General features: G+C 38.8%; 1 protein-coding gene across 1 annotated transcript in view; it reads right to left on the reverse strand.

The window, feature by feature from the left end:
• Positions 1-1,653: 1,653 nt before the first annotated feature.
• Positions 1,654-24,714, reverse strand: part of CCDC83 (coiled-coil domain containing 83) — a 48,165-nt gene continuing 25,104 nt past the window's right edge. The window contains exons 6-12 of the mRNA XM_070490478.1: positions 22,969-23,136; positions 16,846-16,937; positions 14,348-14,416; positions 9,083-9,204; positions 4,330-4,409; positions 3,597-3,808; positions 1,654-1,866 (exon numbers count right to left, since the gene is read on the reverse strand). Coding sequence (XP_070346579.1) covers positions 1,705-1,866; positions 3,597-3,808; positions 4,330-4,409; positions 9,083-9,204; positions 14,348-14,416; positions 16,846-16,937; positions 22,969-23,136 — 905 coding nt within the window. The 3' untranslated portion in view covers positions 1,654-1,704. The remainder of the gene's footprint in view (positions 1,867-3,596; positions 3,809-4,329; positions 4,410-9,082; positions 9,205-14,347; positions 14,417-16,845; positions 16,938-22,968; positions 23,137-24,714) is intronic.

Genomic DNA, 24,714 nt, shown 5'->3' on the forward strand with positions numbered 1-24,714 from the left:
CACTTTAGCTGGATCTCACAAGTTTTGAAGTCATATTTTTTATTATTCAATTTGAAATATTTTTTCCTTGTGATTTCTTCTTTCAACCATGGGTTTTTTTAGAATTATCTTGCTTACTTTGAAATTATTTGGAGTTTTCTTGTTTTTTGTTTTGTTGGTTTTTTTTAAAGTTTTTTCTTTTTTACTGTGGTCAGAGAACTGTGTTTTATGCATTTCAATTTTTTGAATATTTTTTGTGACTTGCTTTATGGCCCAGCATATGGTCTGTTTTTGTAAATGTTTCATGTGCACTTGAAAAAAATGGGTATCAACAGTTGTTTAACTTTTTATATCCTTAATGATTTTTTTTGTCTGATTGATCTATCAGTTATTGCGAGAGGTGTGGTAAGATCTTCAAGTCTGACTGTAAATTTTTCTATGTCTTTCTTCTTTTTTTATTGAGGTAAGATATACATAAGATTTTCCATGGTGTTTTTAGTTTGGCAAATTTTGCTTTATGTATTTTGAGATCATGTTTATTAGGTGCATACAAATTTAGGATTGTTATATCATCCTGATGGTTTGATCTGTTATTATGAAATGCTTTTCTTCATTTCTCTACTTCTCTTACTACTTCTTACCTTAAAGTCTACTTTATCTGATAGTTTAGTCACACCACCTTCCTTTTGACTGATGTTGACATGGTGGATTTACTTTCACTTTATCTGTGGCCTTATATTTAAAAGGTGTTTCTTGTAAAAAACTTTATAAGTAGATCTAGCTTGAAAATGGAATACTAATGTCAACTTCAGGCACAGTCACAGTGTCCTTGGCTTGTGGTACCCATAAGAGGGAAGCGGTAATGGCCTTGGATAAGGACTCAGCAATTCAGACTTGATATAGCTGATGGCAGAGGGATCTCCCTATTGGTGGAACAGTTTTATGCAACATATTACCACCTTCAAATCTATTTGTTTCTAAAATGTTTTGTATTTGTTATTAACAGTGTTGGGTTAAAGAAGAGCAGGCTTGAATTGTGGACTGGCTGTCTATCAGTCAGCACCCTCAGAGGGAAAGATGTGCAGTCAGCACTATGCTAAGTTTTTCTTAGAAAAATTTCTGGTTTAACCATTTCATATTGGAATCCTGGACTAATCAGTGAATTTTTTTTTCTAAAGATTGGCACCTGAGCTGATGACTGTTGCCAATCTTCTTCTCCCTTTTTTTCCCCTGCTTTTTCTTCCCAAATCCCCCCAGCACATAGCTGTGTATTTTAGTTGTGGGTCCTTCTAGCTGTGGCATGTGGGACGCTGCCTCAATGTGGCCTGATGAGCGGTGCCATGTCCACGCCCAGGATCCAAACCAGAGAAACCCTGGGCCACCGAAGTGGAGCGCACGAACCCAACCACTCAGCCACGGGGCCAGCCCCTAATCAGTGAATTTCTAAGCTGTAAGGAACCTCAGAGACCACATTGGGCTCACCGTCTTGCCTCTGAATACTTGAATATGGAAATATAAAGGGTACTTTCATTTTGGTCACTCATGCCATCCAGGTGAATGAATAGCTGGATACTTGGAACTTTGATTTTAAATGAAATTATGACCCATAGAAATGACAGCTGGTTTAAAAATGGACCAAAGTGTAAATAAAATGGGCAACTGATATACTTCAGTTTCCAAAGAAAATTTATAAAGAAAAGTTGTTTTACTTTGCAGCTTTCAGTCTTAGAGAAAAGACTTCATCATCTTATATGTGATGTGGCTTTCTGGAATCCTGACATCTTCACAGAATTTGACTGGCATTTCCTTCTCTTGAAAATGAATGGGCATTTTCTTACTCTGCACACTCATGAGCTTCACTTCCAGGGGGCCCAACTTTACGTAATCCTGCAGTGAACAGATGTAGAAGAGAAGAGGAGAGGTTATTCTGCAAGTTGCCACTCTCAATAGATTAGGTTTTCTTTACTATGGTTGGCCTTTATCTGACAGATTTCATTGCCCTTCTAATTGCCTGAATGCTGGACAACATGTGAAACACGAGAGCTACTGTAAATAAAAAACGGCTCAGTAAACTTATATACCCTGTGGGGCATGTAGCCAAGGTCTCCCAAAGAGCAGGCAGCAAGGCTGGCAGGCCTGTCTTCCGGGGCGTTGGATGGGGGAACTAGCTGGAGTGGGGAGATACTATCCCCTGCAAGCTCTTTAACTGGTAAAATATTTCTTATAAGGCCACAGTCCTATTAGATCAGTGCTCCATCTTTATGATCTCATTTAACCTTAATTACCTCCTAAAGACCCTATCTCCAGATACACTCACCTTGGATATTACAGCTTCAACATATGAATTTGGGGCGGTGGGGGAGACACAATTCCGTCCATAGCCTACATAATGCCATTTATACCACATCACAAGCTTCCGTGGAAAGTAAGGAGGTCTTTCATCCAACCAAATGGTATGCAATTTGGGAATTTTGCAGACGGTTGTCCATTAGCCTGACATCATCGTAACATACCAGGCATCATGATTCAAAGATACTGTTGGGTGTGTTTGAATGCTCTAGAGACTAGGATTTTAGTCTTTAAATTGTCACTTGATAGTAGCAGGACTGAGCTGTACTTAGTTAAAATGGTTTTTGTTGATTTATTCAATTTCTTCTGCTTTCTTACATCACTCTTTTTCCTACCAGACTTAAATTCTAGGAGAAGTTTTAAAGATATTGATAGAACCAAGAAGGAAAATATCAAGGGGTGGATGTGGGGGTAATTGGAATGTACCAAAAGGTTTTAAAATTAAAAGGCTTGATACTCTAGGTTTCACCTAATGGTATATGTGGCAGTTTCTACTTTCCATAGATGGCCACACTAATAGATATCCTATCCCACATCCTTTTCTTACAATGTGATAGTCCTTCCTCTTTCAAGGTGCAGGAGCTACACTCCCTCCCCTTGGGTGGAACTTTGTAACTATATCAACCAATAGAATTTGATGGAAGTGATGGTGGACGATTTCCAAGGCTAAGTCATACAAAACACTGCAGCTTTCATCTTGGTCTCTGGGATTGCTTTGCTCTGGGTAGGAGAAGCCAGATACCATAACACAGGGACAATAAATGTGCCCTGTGGAGAGGCCCATGTGAAGAGGAACTGAAGCCCCCAGCTTAGCCAGCATCAACTTTCCAGCCATATGAGTGAGCCACTTGGGAGTGGATCCTGCTGCCCCATTCAAGCCTTCCAATGACTGAAGCCCCAGCCAACTGCAACTGCCTGAGAGCCGGACTGAGAACTGTCCAGTGGAGCCCTTCCTGAATTCCTAACCAACAGAAGCCCTGAAAGAGAATACATGATTATGGTTATAAGCCACTAAGTTTGGGGGTAATTTATTATGTAGCATTAGATAACTTACGTGGTATACTAGTAATGGAGGTTTATAAATGAATATATGTAGCAAACTGGGCAAGGGTATGCGTGAAAACAGTGTTGAATGAGAAATGTGAATGGTGAGCCCATTTTACTAATAATTGAATTTTTCAATATCCATATTTTAGACTAATTTTATCCATTAATTAATAAAATAGCACTCTCTTAGTAGTCAAAGTTTTTTTTCTCATGAACCTTACCTTGAAATCCCGCTCATCCTCATATAGTAAGTATTTCATATCAGAGGCCCCAAACTCTATACATGAGATCTCTTTTTCATCTATCTTTGGATACTGGCCATATTGGATGCTATCCTCATGACTAACATGTAAAGCACTGCTCCCAGCTGAGGAGCTCATCGTGTCTCTACGTTTTACTTCTGTGGGTTGCGATTTTGCCTTTCCTGGGATGAATGCAAAGAAATTAATTATGTATACATTTTGGACACATACAAATAAAAATAAAATAAATACTTTGTCATATTTTTAATTTGAAAGAAGTTTGAGAATCAGAAATGTAGAATCTATGTATTAAAGTGAGAATGAGTCTCATTTTTAGAAACTCTAAGTTGTATTTCTTTCTGTTAGCTAATCAATTGCAGTAATCATATGGGAACTTATGTGCGTGTTGGTATTTTGGTTGGGTGGCTACAATGGAACCCAAACCATGCCAGTGTAGACAATACTCTGTCCCTCTCCACCAGTATCTGTTTAATTCACTGTGAAACATAGTGCCTTTGATTTGAAAATAGGACAAGACAAAGGAGATGAGTTAGGACAAGTGCTGCAAGAAGAAGAGAAATACAGGAGAGCTGGCATGTACCTATTCCCAGAACAGCTCTTGGATATGAGGTGCCTGTCCATGACAGATGCTCAGTAAGTGTTTGTTAAATTGAAAAAAAAAAAATCCATCATCATTATAATAAAATAATACCTATATATGTTTCTGGAAACTCCAAAGGCATTTCTTCAGGTGGCACTTCCAGTCCAGCAGCTTGGGTAAGATATAGTCGCCTAAATGAACAAATAAGAAAAGCAGTCTGTCAGTCAACAAGGACTGTACTACCTGCTCTCTAGTGTCCATCTCGCTGCTAGGTGCTGGAGACACATAGTTCAAAAATGAGACATAGTTTCTACCCCCGAGGAGCATAAGGCCCAGTGAAGTGGCCGACAGGCTGGCGGTGTTTTAGGGTGATGGTTTGTACCAAGATGGGTAATTAGCATAGTGTGCGAAGAGCTGTGGGGCAGAGAGAAGAAGCATCTGATTAAGCTTTAAGAGGTAAGGGAGAGTTTCCAGGAGGAGATGAAACCTGAGCTGAGTCTTGAAGAACCAGGGGCTGTTTGCCAAGGAAGAGCTAAGGGTGAGGGAAGGGCATTCCATGATAAGGGAATAACGCATTTAAAGTCCCAGAAAGGAAAGTGAGCATGACACCAGTTAGGTCGCTGTTGTAGTAATCCAGGTGACGAATGACAGCAGCCTGAATGGGGTGGTTTTAAAATGAAGGGAAAAAGAGAAAGACAGCGAGCAATAGGCATCCAGGGTGACATCTAGGTTCAAGCATTCACTGAGCGGCAGCCTTAGCTACAAGCCGGGCGAGTTGTCTGTCTGCTGTTGCGGCTCTCTGCACATGTATTTAATTCTGTGCTCTGCTTTTCAGATGCCCGCTGAATTTTCAGTTGGAAAATATGATGCCTTGAAAGCTCCGTATGGCTTTCCCATGAAGTTTGCCTGAAGATAACATGAAGTAATTGGACCTTTGCAAATAAGCAAACAACCCCTCATGCTTAGCAGCTCAGCAATGAAAGTGAATCCCTTGGATTACAGGCTGTCAATTATTTGAAGAACATGAATAAATTGTTATTTAAACTGCTTAAGGCTCCAGCAAATAATGTAACTACATACAATATTTATATCTGTAAAATCTTCTTAAGACTTAAGTTAGTAAAGGCTAGCTTCACGGGTAGCTCTGGTCTGCAGATAGATATGTCTGAGACTATAGAATTCTCTTTTTTCCTGGTTTTACCATTTGAATAATTAAGATCTTATGCTATAACCTTCACAAATCTGACTTCTCTCTTAATTGTTTTCTTTTTTTGAAAGATTTTTCCTTCTTCTCTCCAAAGTCCCCTGGTACATAGTTGTATATTTTTAGTTGTAGGTCCTTCTAGTTGTGGTATGTGGAATGCCGCCTCAACACAGCTTGATGAGTGGTTCTAGGTCCGTGCCCAGGATCCCAACCAGCAAAACCCTGGACCAGCGAAACCCGGGGCTGCCAAAGCTGGGGACGTGAACTTAAGCACTTAGCCACAGGGCTGGCCCCTCTCTTAATTGTTATTGTTGTCACTTTTGTACCACCATAGGGCAACAACGCTTGATATTTAATGATACAGAAAATATTTTAAAGAACTTTATTATATGAAGTTAGTGTTAGGTAGACTTGTAGGTATGGGTCCACTCAGCCTCAGTTCTGGGGCACTGGAATCCCTAGGGAGTCACCTCTGGATGACAGTCACCTCATCTCATGCGTCAAACAAATGCTATGGTGTTCTATGGGAGTTGTGAAGGGAAACAGTTTGTGGAGCTCTGAATGGGAACTGTAGTAACTACTAGCTAGAATACTCCATTTTTCATCCAAATAGGAAAACAGAACTTTTAATATGTCTACTGGGGACAGTTCATGTCTATTTCTCACCACCTTACTAATATTATACAGGACTGAATTCTCAACAAAGAAGTGGAAAGGGCAGTTACCATAAAATACACAATGTGTTATATTTCTTTGACTTGAAAATGGATACAGTAAAAGCTCCTGACAGATAATTAAGGGTTTACACATTTATTTGTTTCTTTATGCAGATCTTTCTAAAATGTCGTAAACACTTGCCTCAAGGAGTTTACAATCTAGCAAGGAAGCAGACATTAGATAAGTAGTCATGAGTGTGATAAATGCTAGTTACAAAGGAAAAGTTCAAGGTCCCATGGAAGCGTCTACCAGGAGACCTAACCCAGTTCTTATAAATGTTGCCCATTTCTTTTCCCTTGAAGAGATTTTGACTTTATCTCTCCCAACTCTGAAGCAAGACTAAGTGCTCATATCTCTCACTAAAGAAAACCACCCACAAGTGTTGATGAACTATGTGGATTTTACTGAAGATTTTTGTGGGGAAGACAAAGGATAGTGTTAAATTGCATACAACACGGCAAACAACTTCATCAAAATCCCCATTAAAATTTTCTCATCTCCCTTCCTGCCCTTGCCAAGTTCTCTCTGGCCAGTGAAGGAATTCCCTTCTGTTATAATTAGCACGTCACATCCATGTCAGCACCAGATCAAATACAGCAGACTGAGCTGACTGAAGCAGGAAGCAGAGTTGGCAGTTTAGAGGGTGGCTCTTTCCTGAGGTTTGGCCAGTTCTGAAAAGAGGATAGTGGACAGCAGGTAGCACAGTGTTAGAAGCCATAGCACCAGCAACAGCTGGCAGAGATCAGACGTGATTACAAAGAAGGCGGCAGCACCAGCAGATGGCAAGTCTTAGAGGCAGGACAGGAGTGTGGAAGCTGGAGACCTGATCATAGAAAGGAGGGCTGGCAAAAGACAGCATTGCCTACTGGGGGGACAGTAAAACCCCCACCCCCGGGGGCCCTCAAAGGCATCAGACTGGAAACACAGGAGTCCATTCAGCCTGATGATTCATTCAGCCTTGGTGCCCACATCATCCACATTGGTATCTACCTCTCCAGGGCAGCACACGTAAATTGTGGAAGGCAGGCAGGTGGTCTCTTTCTCTACCTTGTCCCACCCAGCTTTCCACTATCAAGTAGTTGCACTGTCTCCCAGGTTCCTCCAATCTTGTATCCTGACATCCATCACTTATCCAAGCCAACAAAAACCTCACAACCTACCTGTATCCAGCCTTCTTAGAACATATTAGAAAGTTTGTAAACAACAAATACCTTATTATGTCTCAAATAGCATTTTTCCATGCCATGCAAGCAACAGGAACTACTTCGGTTGGAATATTTTACTGGCCTTTCTACCATGTTGAACTTCTTTGCTTTAATTCCTAGACCCAGACATTTCTCTCCCCATCTTGCACATGTACACACTACAATTGTGTGATTTATTTCCTCTCTCTTCCTAAACATGTTGCTATTTAGATTATTTCCTGTTTCTGATGACAAATAAAAATGGCAAGTAATAGGATGTATTGGGGTATATGAGGAAGCCATTTTGTGTAAACCTAATTTGGCCTGACCTTGTCTTTCCAAAAGGGCCTGACCGTGGCCCTTGAGCATGCATTGTATATCTGCTTTAGATATTCCCTATGGAAGAGCAAAGGCCCTTGAGATAAAGGTGCAACTTCCCTCCCCCTCCTAACGTTGGCATTTCTTTAAGGATTAAGCATCTTTCCTTAGGCTAGAAACTGATTGCTGCGCTCACCTGTGACCACCCAGCTCAAGACAATAGACTTGCCTCCTGCTACGCCCTCCGAGAGAGCAGACCCACTACCTGCTGTGTCCATCAAGCGCTGTGCCGACAGGGCAATCTTGTAACTAGTGTGGGAGGGAGATTTCAATCCTATGTGAAACGTCCTGTCTGGGGGTATATAACCACTCTGTATACCTCACTTCTTTGGTGCCCTTTCTTCCTTCGGGAAGAAAGGCCCCAGGCTATGGTCCTCAGATTTCAGCTCAGAATAAACTCTCCCAAATTTTCATTTATAGATTGGTTATGGATTATTTTCGTTGACACTGACTACTTGTCTAAATTATGAATGCCACTTTGAACTGTTCTTTTTTTTTTGCAGGGAAGGATTCCCCCTGAGCTAACATCTGTTGCCATTCTTCTTCCTTGTATTTTTTTTTCCTCCCCAAAGCTCCCCAGTGCATGGTTGTATATCCTAGTTGTAAGTCCTTCTGGTTCTTTATGTGAGCTGCTGCCACAGCATGGCCACTGACAGATGGATGGTGTGGTTTGTGACCAGGAAACAAACTGGGGCCGCCGAAGCAGTGAGAGTGCTGAACTTTAACCACTAGGCCATCAGGGCTGACTCCACTTTGAGTTTTAACTCTATATTCCAGGGTCCTAGTTTCGATCAAGAGTAGTATACTGAGACTTCTTTTGTCAGGTGAGGAAAAGAGATAATCTAAAACACAAAGCCATGTGCAAATTTGGTTTCTCTTGTGCAGGAATAAATGTGACTTGGAATGTTAGGCTATTTTCTCTGCTTAGAAAGTAGTTTGACTCTTTCATTAACTACCAAAAGAAACAATTCTATATCCACAAGGTAACCAGAGATCCAGAACACCTCCAGGAAGCTACCACAAAGTTGACCACTCCCTCCTTTGTGCTAACTCCGCCCTCAAGTATCTTCAGTGGCACTGTCATGCATTTATTTTCATGCGCATTTCCCCTACCAGCCTGGAGGTTTCTGAAGGTCAGCAGTTGTGACATTCATGTTAAGTGTTTGCTATTATGAATACTGTGCATTGCAAGTCAAAGTTTGCACTGTACAATGATCAACTGTAACAATCTTATACCTTCACCCTGGCTATTTTGTGAGTTCCTTTCTTTCCAACTATTGCAATCTGGCTGGAGCACTAAAGAAATTGTCTTGAAAAACAACAACTTTTTACAGATACAAATGTTTACAAAATACTTTCTAGATATGTTAATGGCTCTCACCTGGGTATTTTAAGATCCACGAGTCTACAGTTGAATAGTTGCTCAATAAGCACCAAATTTTCTTCTTCCAGTTCATAAATAGTGTTTTCCAATTCTTCAACTTCCTTCTTGTGATTTGCAATCTGTTCTCAGAAGAAGAGAATGGATGTTGGTACCTAGTGACTTAGCTCTGCTTCGCCTTAAGAAATTCAGCTCCTAAAAGTGCATTTGCCTGAGGGGAAGATCCATCCTATATTATTTATTAGTGGGTTTGCTTTGTCCTCCTCTGCTAAGAAGGAATGGGTGGGACTCTTCCCTGTCATTTACAGAACTTGTTTGCATGGTTAGGCAGTTAGTGCTGAAGGGCAGGAGTTGTCCTTCCTTACCATTCAAAAACATCACGGGACTTATATATGAGCTAGAGGCAGAGATAAATAAGAAAATAAGACTAATTTATTTATCAATATGGTATTTGAGTAGTTAAATGAAGATCTAGCTAAGGTTAGTTATAAACAACACAGAAAACTAATAACACCAGAAAAAAATACTATAACATTGCATTTTTAAAAAGAGAAGTACAGGCATAGTAGTCCTTTGTATCAGCCTCTATAATATAATTATATTTTCTCTGACTGCTGGGGTAGTTCTGAGAAATATCAGGTAGATAAAATATTGTTCATTCATTCATTCATTCATTCAATTTGCTGTATGCCTATTACGTGCCAGACACTACAGTACACTTTGAAACAAAGGATCAACAAAATACTGTAACTTTCAAGGATCTCTTAGCCTAGTGGGAAAGATGGTGATAAAAACAGAGAACAGTGTGATGCAAGCATAATGGAAGCTGCTGTGAGAGGAGACAGAGGTTCACCTTCTGTCTGCCAGGTATGAGGGGGTAAAGGAGAACTGATGGAATGGATGACATCTAATCTGGATCTTGAAGTCCAAGTTGGGATTCTCTAGGCCGACAAGAGAGGGTGCATTCTAGGCAGAAGGAACCACATGTGAAAAGGCACAATTATTTTGGTGTGGGTATCTACAAAGCGGGAGTGGGAAGAAGTAGGAGAGGAACTGGACAATTAGGGAAGAGCCAAATAATGCTAAAGAGGCTGGTTTTTATTTTGCAGGAGATGGAAGGTCATTGATAGATATAGAAGGGTTAACTACCTTTACTGAAGAAATATGGTTAACTCAAATATGAACAAAATTTGCTGGTTCTATTAGTAGAGTTCCCATCAGTCTTTAAGAAGTGTCTTGATAAGTTTTGTCTAAAGAAGGCTTGATAGTTGGAAGAATATATAGAAGAATGCTACTAGATATAACCCCCAACTCACTTCTGCCCACCCAAAACTGCATGAGCTATACGGGTGCGGGATCGAGAGGTGCTCACGGGGAGAGGTGAGGACAATAGAAGAATTAGAAGTAAGAGTATAAAATAGAAAGGGATAGGCTGGTGTGAATAAAGAAAGGTAAACTGGAAAAGGTAAGTGTCTGGAGAGAATATGATGAAACAAAGGCTCAGGGGGTTAGATTCAGTATCTCTTGTTAGGAGTTGCCAAGAGTATAACCGAGATGAGTACTCAGAAAGACATGACCAACATTTTTGATTTGTAATTGAGATTTAACTATTATATTTTGGAATCTGGAAGCATTCAGTATATTACCACATGTATATCTCTATCACAAAAGTCATTTAATAAATGCTTTATTCTTTCTATGGGCAGGGTTCTGTGCTAGATGTAGAAGAATACGAAAGTGAATAAGGCACGGCTCCTTCCCTCATAAGAGTTTACAATCCAGTGAACAAATATGCAAATAATTGTAATATAAAACAATACCAGTGCCATAGAAAAGGCTCAAATGCTGCTGGTGACTTGGAGTTAGAAAGAAAAGCATATATTATTTACCTGCCTTAAACAATTTAGCAAAACAGTTTAAGTCCATTATACTAAATTACAGAGCCAGGGGTTGTGCATTAGGATCTCGTATGGTGAGAGATAATCAGCTTGATTGCAGTATTGAATGCCTTAAGGAAAAGTTTATAGTTTTCAAATGTCAAAGGATGAGAAAGGAATTATAGTTAGAGGTTGTAAACAGAAAGAATTAAAGGATGTTTGGAAATGTTTGACCTAAGGCTTGGCATGCTTGGGAGGCAGAACACACAATTCTTGGTCTCCTTCCAAAGCTGGTAATGAGGGCCCTTTTGGAGGAGTTTAAGTCCAATCTTTCAAGCTAATGATATCCTGTGACATCACCTACCGTCTTAGAGTATAAGCAAGGTTATCATGAACTGCTATCTCCCTTCCAGCATTTTGAAATGTTAGGGAAATGAAAACTAGTTCCTCTTCATAGCCATACAAATACGTTTAGATTTCTGGGGTAAGAAAGTGGAAAGGAGGAAGTAGAAGACCACGTCTTCCTCCCCATCCCAGCTCCTCCCCAAATACCCAAGAAATGTACTTAAGAAATTAGGAAAGACAATTTAGTTAAAACTCTTATAAGTCAGGGACCTAGGATTCTGAATTAAATATATGCTCTTGATTTTCCCCTGCCAGATCCAAGTTTGCTTTATGCCTCCCCACACTCGAAACTCTGATTGCTAACCTCTTTGAATCCTTTTGTCTAGTTTTTCTGGCTTTCCCTTTGTTAAGTTATTCTAAGTCATTTGGAAATGTCAATTTTCTTCATTTTCCTAATAAGAACGCTAAATAAAGCCAGATAATGACAGTCATGTATAGGACATCTCATATCCTTTCCAGAGGATCTAAGTTTTTAGTTATTCTTGGGAGTTAGTTAAATGGAGAAATTTTTAAGAAGTGACCCACTCTAAACCTTCTTCAAAGAAATTAATTGACATACATTTTTCTATTTCCAGGCAATTTTCAATTCTTGTGATAGTACTTATAACCAGAAATGGTTTTAATTAATTTTGTGAGTAAATTTAATAATGGTAAAATGGATATTTATTGGAACAAAGAAATTTATCTATTGAATTACCTTAAAATGATTTATCCTTTTTTACTAAGCTTTTTGCTCATGATTCAATTAAACTTGACTTTTTTCTGTCTTTTATTTCCGTTGAATTATGAAAAGTAAAAAATAAGACAAAACAAAACATAATTTATGCCTGTAGTAGGAAGGACCAAGGCACCAAAACAGCCTTTCTTATCAGTCAAATATAAATTTTTGTAGTCATCTTCTTGAAACCTAATCTCTATGCATCTTACAAGATTTAAGATTTGAATTGTTAAATTATTATCTTAAGATCATACTGTTGTATTTAATAAAAGCAAAAGAATGGAATTCCTCCCTAATATTCTTTAACTGTTAAGCTAACTTTGAGTTTTTTTAAATTGATACTTATTTTTTAAAATTGGGGATTCATCTTGATTAGTTTTTGGAAATAGTATGGACTGCTTCTATTCACCATGACTTCATAAAGGCAATTTAAAGATAACTGTCGATATCACAGAAAGCATACTAATTTTTAAATCCTTGTTTCATAGACTCACCAACTCTATTCAATCAAATAGGGGGCAATAAAAAAAGAAGAGGAAAGCTGACAGTGACATTTTTACCTCAGGGGTCTGAGCAGATTGTGAAAAAGGAATGCAGGAAGAGAAAATTTAAGGGAAGTTTAATGAGTTCTGCTTGAGGAACGTTGAGTTTGAAAGGCCTTTGGGACATCTATGTGGAAATATTTGTCAGACAAAGAAAAATACAGATTCAGAGCTAAGGACACACACCAGTTAGTGCTGAGGATGCACCTTTGAGAATCATGTACAAATAACTTGCTAACAAGAGCTTTATGTAGTTGAAGTGAATTCTGTCAAAAGATAGTGAATTTTCTTTCACAGATGGCATCTAAGCAAAGGTTGTGTGGCTACCTGCCTGGAGGTAAAGGGAATTTCAAAGTTGTGAGTTTTTCACATCCTCTGTAGCATTCTTGTAATATGTGGACCAAAGATTATCTGTCTGTGTCATCCAAGAACATGCTCTCAAATCTTGACCTAACATCTAAGCCATGTATTTGATTCATCCCTCCAATGAATATATCTACACTCATGGACATTCTTTCATTCAATAACTATTTAATGAACATAGATTATTCATTAGGTTTCATGGATATATAGTTGAAAAGGTATAGCATGCTCTGTTCAGTGAAGAGACAGATGCAAAAACAATTTCAACATATTTTAGCAGGATTACAATGAAACAAGAGAGCACTGGGGAAAAAGCACTCAAGACTTCCTGGAGGGGTTACAAAATGATTCACAACGAAATTGATAATCAGAGTCTGTGCCTAAGGAATGAGTTGGAGTTTTCCAGGCAGATATGGGTAAGGAAGTAAGGAGATAAGGGCAGAGGGACTAGTATGTACAATATAACAGAAACAGGGCAGTACCTCATAACAAAGAAGGTCTAGAAGTCCTCACATCCAGCAAGAGCAGTCCTGTAGCACTGGTATAGGGAGACAGGTGGACAGTTGAGTCTAAGGCAGCACAGGGGGTCCCCTAGTTCCTGCATTCTCTCCAGGAGGAGGTATGGAGACAGCCTGAGGACCAAGCTGGGATGGGATGTAGAGACTGCAGTGGGTGGGGACATCTTGACCATTGACAAATGGCTGTCACTGTTGGTTTGGTGTTGGCTGCAACACAATGTCCAAAAGGCCAGAGCAGTCCATTTCAGAAGTCACCAGTGCAGGGAGCAGATCAAAACACTTTTCCACAGCAGAAAGGCAGAAGGAGCAAGGATCTGAAGGAAAGCCCCTAGATCTGAGCCCTCTTTAGTAACATGCCCCACAAGAGGGCATGTAAGCCCTACCTCCCTGTACATCAAGGGTCCATCTTAGAGAAGAGCAGGGGGAGGAAAGGAAATTTAGAAGATTAAATGTTTATCCAAAGGAAACCATGTCATTCCAAAGAGGCAATTTGAAACAGCAGAGAATGAGGTTAGAATAATCCTTTAGCTTTGTTGCCACAACCCAGAAGGAAGTAGGGTCCTAAGAAAGGCCAGATCAGTTTTATGGCATAAAAAATGTTCATACATTTGAGGATACTGTCTGAATTGTGACAACAAAAATGACTTCTGGCTATTATTGAAATTATTTATGGTGTTCTTTGAGTAACAGCTTGTACCAGGATTAGGACTCCACTCGAATTTTCTCCTACCTCATACAGTCACAGTTCCATGCTTTTCCCATGACTTCAGCTCACTAATAAAAGTCATTTCCAGCTAAAAAAAAATAAGAAAGAAGAAATTGTTTTTAAAAATTCCACTTACCTCTTTTTTTAGCCAGTCATTCTCCCAGATCTCTCGACAGCTGCCCTTGTCAATGAACTTTATAGCGTTCTGAAAGAAAGTTTCTGTATTAAGGAAGGGTTGTCACAAGATGATTCACAATTTTAGCAATGCTGATGCACAATCAACTTATCTGATCATTCATTTTAAATTATGTTTTTCAATTACTTTGGAAAAATACCAAAAGATCTTTTGGTTCAGTTGTTCCTTCTTTGCTATCCTACTGTATTGTTTTTGCTGATTTATACTCCCTAATACAGGCAATTTAGAGACTAGACAATAGCTTGTCCATTCAATTTGGCCTCTATTATGACTGAGTCTGACTGCTATGGTGAAATCAATCATTAGATGATCTGCTCCACAATTAAGATGGCTAAACTGCAGTGATCAAACTTTCTTCAAGTTTATGGTCACAGACATAATCCAACATATACCAAAAGCATGAATAGATTATATTACCACCTTTTTAATGGAAAGATTTCTGCATGTCAGCAATAACAATATACATATTTATAAACCTAATAGCAAATAGTTCAGGGTAGCAGGCTGTAACTAGACAGTCTCCTAGAAAAAGGAATTTTGATGAGGAAAACAGGAAAAGGCTTACTTTGTCAGTAGGCTCAAATGAAATGTAAATTCATTTTCAATTACTTGGATATTTACTGTTTCACCCAAAGGAACTTTACAGTGGATGACAGATTGTATTTATCTTTGAGGTACTTTTATATGGATACCATGTTACAAATTCAATATTCAGTAACTGAAGGGCACAACCAAAAGAAGTGAAATTAGGAAAAATCTTCTAGATCATAAACACAGACAGAAATAATTTAAAATATGTTGAGGGTAAATTTATCTAAGTCTTTAGAGTTGGAAGATTTGCAATAAAAATTCTTTTCTGTAAATCATGTTAATTAAACTAAGAGTAAATCTACATTTCCTAGGAACCAGAAACTTTTATATTCCAGCTATAACTGATAATTCTAAAGTTTCTTTGAACATAGAATTTCATTTGAACAAAAGTTAAGTTGCTCATAAATGAAGTTAGTTGGCTAATGGTTTAATTCACTAACAATGGAGAAGTGTATTTCAACTTTGTCTACACATTAGAGTCTCCTGGCCACTTTGAAAACTCCAGAAGCCCAGGTAATAGCCCGGGCCAATTACATGAGCATCTTTGTGGGTGGGACCCAGGCACCACCTGAGTTAAACAAATTTCTCAGGTGACTCCAATATGCAGCCTAGGTTGCACAACAGTGGAATATAGGAAGTAAACTATATGCTAAAATAGCCAGATGAAATGAGGAAAATTCATTCCCACATGTGGATGGTCAGCATTATGCAGAGAAAAGAAAATGTATAGAATTGGAAAATGATTAAGAAATGTAATGATTAAGAGCAATGATCTGAAGGAGACATCTTGAATTGCATCTCTACTCTGCCACTTGCCCCGGCAAGTCACAAAATTTCTCTGTGCCTCATTAGTGAGTCCTTACAGGCTTGTTGAGAGACTTAAGTACAAAGTGCTAGCAACGGTACCTGGAGTAGTCCTCGTTATATATCAAATATGTATACTGGAAGCATGTTTGAGCTACATGCGCATGTTTAGTCATCTTAACTATGGTCAGATCACTTAATTGTTGATTTCACCATTTAGTCATATTCACTCAAAGTGAATATACAAAGTGGCCGAATTGTGTGGGCAGACAAACCATTGGTCACTTCTCCATAATCCTCTGTATTTGTGTAAATCAGTAAAAATCATGTAATGGGATAGTAACACTGAAGAACAACTGAACCAACAGGGAAGCAACAAACAGTAGCAACTGAAATTCAGTGAAGGAGTTTAGAAAAGGCCAGACGCTTGTGATTCTGAAGAAGGGATGTACCAGTGGGGACCTCACTGATTTAGGAGATGCTCTGGGGACAGGAGAAGGACAGTGAAAAGAAAAGAGAGTCAGACGTTTTGTCCAAAACAAAGGCACTAGAAAACACGTAAGATTGGAAATTTAATCTCAAAGGTTTTTTTATCCCAAATTTTTAAAACTAGAGCAATGTACACTGTTCTCTCTTAGGTTTGGAAATGTAAGAAAGTAATTTTTAGACAAATTATATTTCATTCATCCAAAACTTTTATTTAATAATTGTTGTAGCCATTATTATTATACTTAAAAATAACTGAATAATAATTTACTGAGCTCTTGTTCCTTATGAGGCACTGTGCTACTTAAATCATCTCCTTCAATCTTCATACTATTCTTTAAAGGTAAATATTATTATTGTCCCCTTTTTATAGATTAGGAAACTGAAGCCCAGAAAAGTCAAGTAAAAAATTCAGTTTATACATCCAGTAAGTGGTAGAACTGTGATTTAAACTAAACTGCTTAACTTCAGAACCCAAGTTCTTAACCATTATAATATACCACAAGAGAAAATAGGGGAAAACGTTTCGTTTTTTTTTTAAGAAAATTGAAATATACCTCTGTGGCCCATTCCTTCTTTTGGTCCAGTTGCAACAAAGTTTCTCTGATTATTCTCTTTCGAGCATCTTCCAGAGTGATTTTATATTGTTCTTTAAAAAGAAAATTAGAAGCTTTAAAAAGGACACTAGGTAAAACTATGGTGTTAGTAAATCTTATCTTCCATGATCCTCACCTCTCCTTTCTACACATTTGTTTTCCTTGAATTCTCAGGGTACGTTTTTACTGAAGCATCTAGCACCTCCAATTAGAAGAAATGCTCCAATAATTTACTAACACTTCAATGTGAATTAGTTTAAGATGATATCTCTCCCACGGCTATTTGTATTTTCAAAGGATTGTCTCTCCAAAGGGAGAATTTCCAACACTTTAGTACTTGTGCGGCCATCTACCCTTCATATCGCACAACTTCTGATTCTACGACAGAATATAAAGATTTGATTATCTGCTCGAATAGCATCCTGGACATCTGATTCCATCTAACTAAATTTCCAGTATTCTTGGTATGTGTTTCCTGGGGCAGGAAAGACAGAATGAGAAGAGGAGAGAGAGGAGCAGAGGGCTGTGAAAGTCAGTAGACCTGGTTCTGAGTTGGACTCAGAGCAAGAAGGGTGGACAGAAACAAAGAAGTGCAGGGTTCTCTGTCCTCTCCAGATTTTCTTAGGTTATAAATGTCAGAATTGAGAAAGCAAAGGATCATAAAAGTTTAGGCTTTGAAAGATGCTTAGAGATCATATAATCAATATCCCTGTTCAAGGAAAGCAAGGTGCAGTGACATTAAGGCTGCTTTAGAGAGTGGAGAGAATTAAAGCTGGATAAATGAGTCCAGTTTGTTCAATCTTCTGTTCAACAAATCATCATCAAGCTCTTTTAACATGCATGACACCATTTAAGGCACTGGGAGTGTTGCCTGCCCTTATGACGTGAACATCGTAGTGGAGAAGTCAGAACATAAATAAGTAAATAAGCAAATAAATAATATTTCAGGTGACGACGTGATGAAGAAAAACTAAAATTCTTTAGTTTAGATAGGCTGATCAGGGAAAGGTTTTTTGAGGAGGTAACATTTGAGCAAAGATTGAATAAAGGGAAGTAGTCAGGCACGTGCAACAGAAGGGAACTGTACTACAAATGAGTTCATCTGAGAATAATCAAAAGTTAGCTGTGTTTTATGATAACATCTATGTTCTATGTCCCCATTAGTTGTGTTATAATAATTATGATAATTATTTGGAAGTCAGAGAGTATTTCCTATATAAATGATGTTGACAATATGGTTGCGAGATTTTTGGACTGGTCCACAGAGACCCATTTAACTTATTCTGTAACTAAATAGTGTTGTACTAGTCATGCTGTGGAACATAACTGCTATTTAGGACACTGTTCCAAAGGGCAAATATTCTCCACAGAACAAATTAGCCAAAGCAGAACTCTAAGATCTTAGGCTACAGGGAAGGAGATATGCTAGTTTGGTCTTTCAATAGACCCGGAGCCAAGGCTCTGGAAAGGGGGCCAGGGAGCCAGGCAGGAGTTATTCAGCCCTCAGCTGTACTTTGTATTGGCATAACTGCTCTCCTGTTCGATGAAAACTCTGAAATGGAGTGTAAAAATTTCTCTTCCATATCTTTATATTACTGCAGTCCCTGAGACACCACAGAAAATATTTTGAAGAAAATCAAATTTGGCAAACTGCAAGTTTTTGATGGACAGGGATCTGAGGCTTCGGCATCAGGGTAGCAGCAGCAAATGATGGCACTTCAGCAGCAACTTTGGTGGGGAGGGGAAGAGGGAGTAAAAAAAAAAGAAGAGGAGAGCTCTCCCAAGTTGTGAAGCGGCCAGGAAGGGGGCTGGGAGAGGTCAGTTTCTGTCCTAACACAGTTGGAACAAGAGTGCCTGACTGAGGAAGTGGTTTATAAACAAGAAAATTCATTAGGTTTGGGAGACTAGTCTAACTTGACATCTGGAGAATAAGAAAATGGAAGTCTTCATTATTTTAACCTACGTATGCTCATCTACATAACTTGTATTTTTCTTCCTCTTATTCAAAGTAACCACTTGAATAATTTTGTGTGTGTGTGAGGAAAATTGTCCCTGAGCTACCATCTCTTGCCAATCTTCCTCTTTTTGCTTGAGGAAGATTGTCCCTGAGCTAACATCTGTGCCAATCCTCCTCTGCTGTGTATGCGAGATGCTGCCACAGCATGGCTTGATGTATAGTGTGTAGGTCCACACCTGGGATCTGAACCTGCATGCCCTAGGCTCCCGAAGCAAGAGCATGCAAACTTAACCACTACATCACTGGGCCAGCCCCCTACTCAAATATTTTAATCATTCCAATCTCATTTCTGATGGAATTTCTTTTTCACTTCAAGACCTAGTCCATCAGACTAATGCTGGCTATTTGTTTGAAACTTCTACCCAACAAAACACAACAATCAATCTAAAAGTTGCAATGGATCAGGAGTTTAGCTATAATGGATTTTACATTCTTAGTATCTGAAACCATAAAACCTGGAGTTTGATAACATTAACTATTAATGCTCTGCTGTAAATCATAAAAAATAGATTACCAAATACACTCTGACTAAAGCTGTAACTCCTTCTATTGCCATATTAATACTGAAAAAGCGATAATAACATCCAACTCTGTTCCAAATTCTATATAAAATTCTGTAGACTGTTTCTTCTTAAAAGAAAAGTAACCAGCACAAAGGAAGATGTGAAAATCTCATTATTCTCCTTTGTGATTCAGATGATGCTTTGGGTAACAACTATTAACCATTCACTTGTGAATATAGACAAAGAAATGGGTAGTATGTAAAAGTCTCTTTCTCATTAAAATTTGAGACATTGCAAGTAGGAGCTTGGGAGATTATGACTTCGTGCCTTACACTCCTGGCTGCTCAGATGCCTACTCTAATGTGGTCATTTCGCAGAAGCTGACTGCAAGACCATGCTGGCTGCAACTTATTTGTATTGTTCTGCCTTCCCTATTGTGTCTGGCTCTGCTTTGGTTCACTCCACCACAGCTTTTTGGGAGTCTTGTCCACTCTTCACACACTCTGGCTGTCACACAGCTTCATCATGCTGATCCGCTCCTGTGGTATGGCCTCCTTTCAGCCCCCTCTGCAGAAAATTGAACAAGGACAGGTGGAAATACTGGCCAGGTAGCAATCTCTTCAGGCATAGCGTGTGTTCGAAAGCCATCCCTAACTCATTGAATCATAGAGTAGATCAAGATAATGAATTAAGTTTATATGAGAAGATCACTCTTCCTATTTTAAAAATGCAAAATGAAGGAATGCTGGATAAATTATTTAAAAAATTTTAAACATATCAGATATATCATAAAATATAAACAATAAATATTTTAAAAGTGTGGTACTGGTACACAAATACATAGACAGATCAGTGGAACAGAATAGAAAGTATAGGAAGAGATCAAAATACACATGGGAAATTAAAGTATGATAAAGTCAGCATTTCAAATCAGTAGGGTAAAAATGGACTATTTGATAAATGATGTTGGGACAACAGGAAAACCATCTGGCAAAAAATAAAGTTGGTTTCCTACCTCACAAAAAACCCAAACACATCAAAGATTTAAATAGAAAAATCAAGCCATAAAAATTCTAGAAGAAAATGTTGGAGAATTTATTTATAATCTCAGAAATCATAAATCAAAGACTGATAAGTTGGGCACTATAAAACTGCAAAATTTTCTCATAACTACACCCCACAAACTAAAGACAAAAGTGGAAAATTTTTGTACTTCTATCACAGTTGAACTAATTTCCTTAAAATGTAAATTGCTTCACAAAACAATAGAAAAATGGGCGAAGGATGTGAACAGATGGTTCACAGAAAAGGAAATTCATATGGTTCTTGAACTTATGAAGAGAGATTCACTATGGCTTATAATAAGAGAAACGGAAATTAAAGCTGCAATGAGATACTGTTTTGTACCTATAAGTCTGGTAAAGAACAAAAAGTTGGCTAACATTCCCTGTTGTTGAAGATGTGGGAAAACAGGCATCCTCATGCAGGCCAGGGGAGAGAACTTGGTACAACCTCTATTGAGGGTCACAACTGTCAAAGCAAAAATAAATGGACTGTTTGGGCCAGCCATTCCTCTTTAGAGATTTACATAAATACAAGGATACTCACTGAAGTAAAATGAGGTATATGTAAGGATATTCATTGGAGCTTTATTTATAATAGTAAAAGACAAGAAACAAACTAAAAGCTTATGAGTAGGGGACCCGGTAAAAAATTTCTAGTACTAGAAAACAAAGTAACCATTGGAAGAATGAGGAAGTACTAATACATACAGATCTATAAGGAAGTCCATATTGTTACATGAAAAAGCAAGTTAAAAATTCTGTCTGTAGCATGCTGTGTACATATTTATATATGCGTAGATATCTCTGAAAGGCTACACAAGGAACTGGTGATACTAGTTTTATCTAGAGAGAGGATGTGAGTGGCTGGGGGAATAGACCGGAGTAGGAGAGTGTCACTTTTATTCTCTACTTTTCTTTTGGGAAGAGAACATTTTGAAAAATTGGAACTCCAAGCCCAGACTGATTTGGGGCCAAATTTATACTACCATAGTGGTGCAAAGGCCCTGAGCTGCGAAATTTACACAAAAATTGGCCCAGAAGCAGAATGGCCCCTTCTGCTTCCATGTCCGATGGGCCCCAGCAGGGGAAAATGGGAATGAACCCACCTGAATTCCTCCACAACATAGGGCATCATCACCAGCTGGGCTCAGAACGGTCATCCACCCACAGAATTCTTTTGGGTCAGATTTCTCCCATTTATTTTGTCCTATGGCTTTCCTGTCTCTGGATCTCTGATGTTCTTTGAAGCCACCATGCTTGCCTCAGTGACAGGTGGCCTCATGGTCCCCAGATCTAGTCCTGGTAAGCTTCACCATGCCCGATGCCGTCCTGCTCCACACCCTCTCCACTTCCCATCTCACGTTTGTTCTCCAGTTTTTTTCTGACTACAATTTAGCATTTATTTGGGCATTTCTCTACACAGTAGTCCTTCCTTATCCAAGGTTCCATTTTCTGTGGTTTCAGTTACCTGTGGCCAACCTTGGTCCAAAAAACATTAAATGGAAAATTACAGAAATGAACAATTTATGTTTTAAATTGCAAGCCATTCTGAGTAGGGTCATGAAATCTTGAGCCATACTGCTTCATCCTGCCTGGGAAGTGAATCATCCCTTTGTTCAGTGTGTCCATAATATATATACTACCCACCCATTAGTCACTTAGTAGCCATCTCTATTATTACGGGATCGACTGCAGGGGCATCACAATGCTTGTGTGCAAGTAACCCTTATTTTACTTAATAATGGCCCCAAAGAGCAAGAGTAGTGATGCTGGCAACTCGGATATGCCAAAGAGAAGCCATAAAGTGCTTCTTTTAAGTGAAAATGTGAAAGTTCTAGACTTAATTAAAAAAATCATATACTGAGGTTGCTAAGATCTACAGTAACTTTTATTACAGTATATTGTTTCAATCGTTCTTTTTTTATTATTAGTTATTGTTATTAATCTCTCACTGTGCCTAATTCATAAATTAAACTTTATCATAAGTATGTATGTATAGGAAAAAACATAACATGTAGAGGGTTCAGTACTATTCGCAGGGTCAGGTATCCACTGGGGGTCTTGGAACATAGACCCCGCAGATAATGGGGGACTACTGTAATGATTCTGGTTGTACAGCCTGGCTAAGTTGTCTTAGCTTACCTCAGGTGGACTCTTTTTCTACTATAACCCTACAGGACCCTCCTACTTCTGTGGAATTCTCCAGACATGCAGACACCATCCACTGAATGAAGTTTCTTTCTCAAAGTTGGTTGGTCACAGGGCTTCTCCACAACTCCCCCACCCCCCCATCCCTTACTTCCCCTTCTCAGTTTCACAGGTGGTCCTGGAATAGTTCATTCACTTCCTCCCTCCACCTTTACCCTTAGGCTCATAGCTGCTTGTGCTCACAGCAGAGAGTAACGCATGATTCAGGGAGTACCCATTTTTTTTCTTTCACTAAATGTCTGTCCCTCTAAAGATTTTTTACTGAACTTGAACTAGTTTTATTGCAACTGACCTGACATTTTCTCTGCATTCTCTTTAACTGTATTGATGTCATTTTGTAAGGAGATAATGAGTTTAGCATGTTGTTCACTCCCTACATTCTTGTACTCTTCCCAATATTCCTTCTCACTGAGTTTCTCAAGAAATAGTTTCTCAGCATTACTTATTTGCATGCGCATATCTGTTGAAAGAAAATCAAGACACCATATCACTTCTATTGTCCTTGCAAGCATTAAATGTTGCAATCTGATTTTATGAAGTTAAGGTCTGATATTAAAATACTGTTACCTCATAAATACGATTTTATATTTACAATTTAAGGAAATTTAAACTATTCAAACTACCTATCTATCTATCTATCCCCCACAACTCAAAATCTAAGTAAAATTAAACTTCCAATTATAAAGTAGATATGTGGTTTTGGTCTGTGATTGAGGGCTATAACAGGAAATTAACTCATACGCCCAGGAAACCACAAGTTTAAATTATTCCTGTGACAGCTTGGTAAGGGTCCTATTTTGTGCAATATATTATGTTACATATACTTTTTATTAGTAAATTGTCATTTTTCTGGCAATTATGCCTCTGGGCAAAGCTATTTCAACTTATGCCCTTCCATGGTCCTTGGCAACCATTTTTGTAAGTAAGTTGTTTGACTTTGTTATCTAAAGTTCATTTGTTTAGGCTTCCCTTGTGTGAAATGATAGCATATGATCATCATAACAACATGTCTCCCCGACTCCCGCTTAGTAAGACTTCAGAATGAAAGATAAGTTCCCTAGTTAAATATGTATAAACATTGAGCTATCTCAAGCATACAAACTTTCAGTTTGCCCTGGTGCACTTGCTAAACATGACACTCTACTCCGTCTTTAGGCTGAGTATTATGCTGCTGAATATTTTGGGAAAGGAAGCACTACAAAGAGCCAGGTACATTGAACTTAATGGCTGTTTGGCTCACCACCAGACACCATCTTGTTTGAGAACTCCTTGAGGGCAAGACCACGTCTTATTCATCTCTGTAAATCCAGCATTTAGTGCAGAGTCTGGCAATTCGTTGATTCTCAATAAATGTTTATAGAACGACTGAAGCATTCCAATCGGGTCAGAGGAATGTTCTTCAGTCCAGAGGCCCAGGACTCCAGACATGCCTTTTTCCAAAGATGTACAATAAGATAATATATTTTTAAATCCCTTAATAAATGGCACTTGTTATTGTCATTGAACAGTTAGTACTGCTATAATCCAGATGGTCAACCGTCCTCTTGCTTGAGCAGACTGCTGCCGTCTCAGCTCTGTGCCATATTCAGCTTTTGTGGGCACGGTTGGTTGGCATCAGGGAAGACTCTGAAGGAGAAGTGGATGTAGTGGCTGTTGTTCTACTTTCCCAAAAACCCTCTCTCTTCTCTTCTGGTAACAAACTTCTCCTACCCTTTAGCAAAAAAGTAGGCCAATTGCAGCAGCCCCTTCTCCTGTCCATAGGGATTGGTCTGGGGCGAGCATGTACCCTGAGCTAGGCTTATGGTCAGAGTCTTTATCCAGAAATATTTTCAGTGAAACTGGTGGGAAACATATCTCTTTTGTCTCCATTTTGAGGTTAAAAGAACGGAAGATCAGAGGTGTCTATGGTCAGAGTTCCAGCCACATGGGGACAACAGCGTCAGAAAAAGGAACCAACTTTCAGGGGGAAGACAGCAAGAAGAAGAGGGGTAATGAGTGGGGGAGAATGGGAGTTGGGGAGAAAGAGGGAGGGGGAGAG

This window comes from Equus asinus, chromosome 20, assembly GCF_041296235.1.
Source record: "Equus asinus isolate D_3611 breed Donkey chromosome 20, EquAss-T2T_v2, whole genome shotgun sequence".
NCBI lineage: Eukaryota > Metazoa > Chordata > Mammalia > Perissodactyla > Equidae > Equus > Equus asinus.